The following is a 4,295-nucleotide window of genomic DNA, read 5'->3' as shown; positions in this document are numbered from 1 at the left end:
TTATTTAAAGATGTCATTATTTTGTGATGATAATAATACAAATAATAACACAAGACAGCCATTTTTAGTCTATATTCTATTGCTTTATTCACAGTATGCAAATACAATCCCTATTACATCCCAAGTACAGGGCTAAAATATTAAGATGCACTAAGAAAGAGAGAATCTGGTGATACAAAACATCTTCAAGTTTTCAGAAAACAGTCATCATTCTCTGAGTTTTCTCAGGGCACCAATGACTTCTTTGTTTCTTAGGCTGTAAATGAAGGGGTTTAGCAGAGGAATGATAATGGTATAGAACAGTGAATACATTTTACCCTGATAATTATCTGTGTCAGAGCCAGAGAGTACATATATGATGAAGAGAGTGCCATAAAACAAAGACACAGATGACAGGTGGGAACTGCAAGTAGAGAAGGCTTTGTGTCTGCCACTCTCAGACTTTGTTCTCAGGATGGCAAAGAGGACACGGACATAGGAGACTATAATACTCATGAAGGTACTCACCTGTATTAAAATAGCCATAATGAAAGCTACCAGTACATTGATAGATGGGTCGGTGCAAGAAATCCTATAAAGTGGCAGGATTTCACAGTAGAAATGATCTATTACATTGGAACTACAAAACGTTAACCTAAATAACAATCCTACATGAAGTAGACCATGTAGAAGTCCAATTAGATAGGATACACCTATGAACTGAATACAGAGTCTGTTGGACATGACCACTACATAGAGCAGAGGGTTGCATATGGCTACATAGCGGTCATAGGCCATTGCTACCAGGATGAAACATTCTGCAGTTGCACTTAAACAAAAAAAATAAAATTGAGCAAAACACTCACCCATGGATATCATGTCATTCTTATTTGAAAATTTCATAAGCATCTTTGGTGTCACAGATGATGACGTGCAGGCATCAGCAAAGGCTAAATTTCCAAGGAAAATGTACATGGGTGTGTGAAGATGAGGGTCCTTCCAGATGAGAAAGATTAAGCCAAGGTTGCCCACCATGGTGATGACATAGATGAGAAAGAACACCAGGAACAGGGGGACTTGCAGCCCTGAGCGATCTGTTATTCCTCTGAGAACAAATTCAGTCAGCTGGGTCCTGTTCAGCTCCATCACACCCCCTCAGGCTGCTCACTACAAGCAGAGAGGAGATTATTGTAAATGTAACCAAGACTCAGTAAGAATGTGGTCAGATTGAGTCTACTTTAATATACCCACGTGCTCCACAATTCACAGTTAGGATGGTGTTCTGTTCCTTCTCTTTAAACATACTAGAAATAAATAAATACAGTAAATATTTTGTGCATAGTTTTAGTGTATAAACTTTCAACATCCAATCATCTCAAAATAAATAATGAGATCATGAACACTAATTTACCTGATGTCATGCTTATCTGATTCTATCATAAAGTATGTATGTGGGTGAGATTTTAAACATAGATATATGTTAGACATATATATTAGAATTACAAAGTACATAATATGTTTTATAATAAAATGACACAGGAGGAGGGAATTGAGGACAGTATCACCACATTGCAATTCTGTAATGCTAAAATAATGCAGAATCCTAGACATAATGCAGTCTGCATATACACAGAACTGCACCTGGTAAGCTAAAATGAGGACTGCTTAACTGTAACCAGAACATCTTGATGTCTAAACAATAACCAGGATTAGTTTTGGGTGATAATAAGACCAGACAAATGGCTTTGCACCAATGCATACATTTCATATTCCGTTATCTTATCCATTCTTTATGAATTTAACTGAAGGCCTCATCCTCAAACCTGTGATTACCTGAAAGTAATTTTTCCAGGAATGATCATTATGTACCATTATTAAGAAGCACAGTGTATAGGTTACCTGCAAAGACCACACAAAACCTCATGACGGTGATCTAATCTTTGGTCCACAAATAGGTAACAATTATTGATGGTGATGTAGCTCTTCTGTTTGCAACTGCTTTGTGTTCTAGTTATTAGAGAACCGCCTAAAATGGTATCTACATGTATATTTTCAAATATATTTAGAAAAGCCTTCATATTTGCTTTGGGTATCATTTTGCTTTTTGAAAAGAAAGTAAAATACAATACTGTTTTCTCACCCATGGATGCAAGAAAAGGATTTCATGAAGAACACTTTAAGTGAAGGAACAGGGTACAAAAACTTGTTTTTTCCATGACAATTTTCTTTAGGAAACACAGTTTGGAGGGACTGATATTTATTTCTTCCCATCTTCAATTCTGTTTGGAAAATAAACACTGAAATTCCCGAAATGCTAGCCAAAACTCCCAGTAGAATAAAGCCAATCTGCTGGGCATTCTTCACTAATCATCAGATCAAACTAATAAAGCTATTGTAATTTTCTCTACTTATATTTTCTTTCTTGTGAAGAATAAAGTAATAAGTCAATTTTAAGTCAAATGGACTCCACTGATTTTTTTTAGGACATAATATATTTTCCATCTAAATTTGTCTCAAAGCCATAAGCATACTGTCCTACATTGGAAAAATATTTCTATCAGTGCATATATATTATATAAGAATATGTATACCAGGCATATTTCTTATAACTATCAAATATTCTGATAGCATTTGCTACTTTTAACCACTTTTATGAGAACTCATCTTTTAGCAATGAGACAGGAGACTGTTTCACAACCTTTGTATGCGGACAGAAATTCTTACTTAATGATGTCATTGGCAATGTGTATCATTTTTCACATATGAAATCCAAAAATTGATGGGTTTCACTCTAATTAGATTTTGCCACTAATGTATTTTCAAATATATTTAGAAAAGTCTTTGTTTTTGATACATGCAGAAAATATTAAAGGCAATAAAATGATGTAAAAGCACAAGAAAAACAAATTGCTTCAATCTCGATTATATCTGGGAATACACATAATATCGATGCATTTTCTGCCTTCTAAGCATTCATATGGTTACACTTGCATATAAAGTATTAGTAAAAGCATAATGTTGAAAATTAAGTTGATGACGTTTCCTTCAATCTCTGTTCTCTGGCTTTCCACCCAACCTAGGAATCCACCCCATCTGCAGACACCAAACCCTGACACTGTTGTTGATGCCAAGAAGTGTTTGCTTCCTATCTCCTTGTACTAAGATCAAATCTAAGTGGATCAAGGAGATCCACATAAAACCAGAGACACTGAAACTTATAGAGGAGAAAGTGGGGAAAAGCCTTAAAGATATGGGCACAGGGGAAAATTTCCTGAATAGAAAAGCAATGGCTTATGCTGTAAGATTCAGAATTGACAAATGGGACCTCATGAAACTGCAAAGCTTCTGTAAGGCAAAAGACAACGTCAATAAGACAAAAAGGCCACCAACAGATTGGGAAGGGATCTTTACCTATCCTAACTCAGATAGAGGACTAATATCCAATATATAAAAGAACTCAAGAAGGTGGACACCAGAAAATAAAATAACCCCATTAAAAAATGGGGCTCAGAGCTAAACAAAGTATTCTCAATTGAGGAATACCGAATGGCTGAGAAACACCTGAAAAAAAGTTCAGCATCCTTAATCATCAGGGAAATGCAAATCAAAATAACCCTGAGATTCCATCTCACACCACTCAGAATGGCTAAGATCAAAAATCCAGGTGACAGCAGATGCTGGGGAGGATGTAGAGAAAGAGGAACACTCCTCCACTGTTGGTGGGATTGCAAGCTTGTACAACCACTCTGGAAATCAGTCTGGTAGTTCCTCAGAAAATTGAACATGGTACTACCGGAGGATCCAGCAATACCCCTCCTGGGCATATATCCAGAAGATATTCCAACTATTAAGAAAGAAACATGCTCCACTGAGTTCATAGCAGCCTTATTTGTAATAGCCAGAGGCTGGAAAGAACCCAGATGCCCCTCAACAGAGGAATGGATACAGAAAATTTGGTACATTTACACAATGGAGTACTACTCAGCTATTAAAAAAGAATGAATTTATGAAATTCCTAGGCAAATGATTGTACCTGGAGGTCATTATCCTGAGTGAGGTAATCCAATCACAAAAGAACTCAAATGATATGTACTCACTGATAAGTGGATATTAGCTCAGTAACTTAGAATACCCAACATATAGGTTCCAATTTGAAAAACACATGAAACTGAAGAAGAAAGAAGACCAAAGTGTGGACACTTTGCCCCTTCTTAGAATTGGGAACAAAACACCCATGGAAGGAGATACAGAGACAAAGTTTGGAGCTGTGAAGAAAGGATGGACCATCTAGAAACTGCCATATCCAGGGATAAATC

General features: G+C 36.3%; 1 protein-coding gene across 1 annotated transcript; it reads right to left on the bottom strand.

Annotated features, from left to right (window-relative positions):
* Nucleotides 1-207: 207 nt before the first annotated feature.
* LOC110288182 (olfactory receptor 5AC1-like) lies at nt 208-1,125 on the bottom strand. The gene has a single exon (XM_021154603.1). The coding sequence runs from the start codon at nt 1,123-1,125 to the stop codon at nt 208-210; it is 918 nt and encodes a 305-aa protein (XP_021010262.1).
* Between the last annotated feature and the right edge of the window lie 3,170 nt (nt 1,126-4,295).

This window comes from Mus caroli, unplaced genomic scaffold, assembly GCF_900094665.2.
Source record: "Mus caroli unplaced genomic scaffold, CAROLI_EIJ_v1.1 scaffold_16081_U1_1, whole genome shotgun sequence".
NCBI classification, from domain to species: domain Eukaryota; kingdom Metazoa; phylum Chordata; class Mammalia; order Rodentia; family Muridae; genus Mus; species Mus caroli.
The sequence above is the reverse complement of the archived record's forward strand: the minus strand, read 5'-3'. Positions and strand labels throughout refer to the sequence as shown.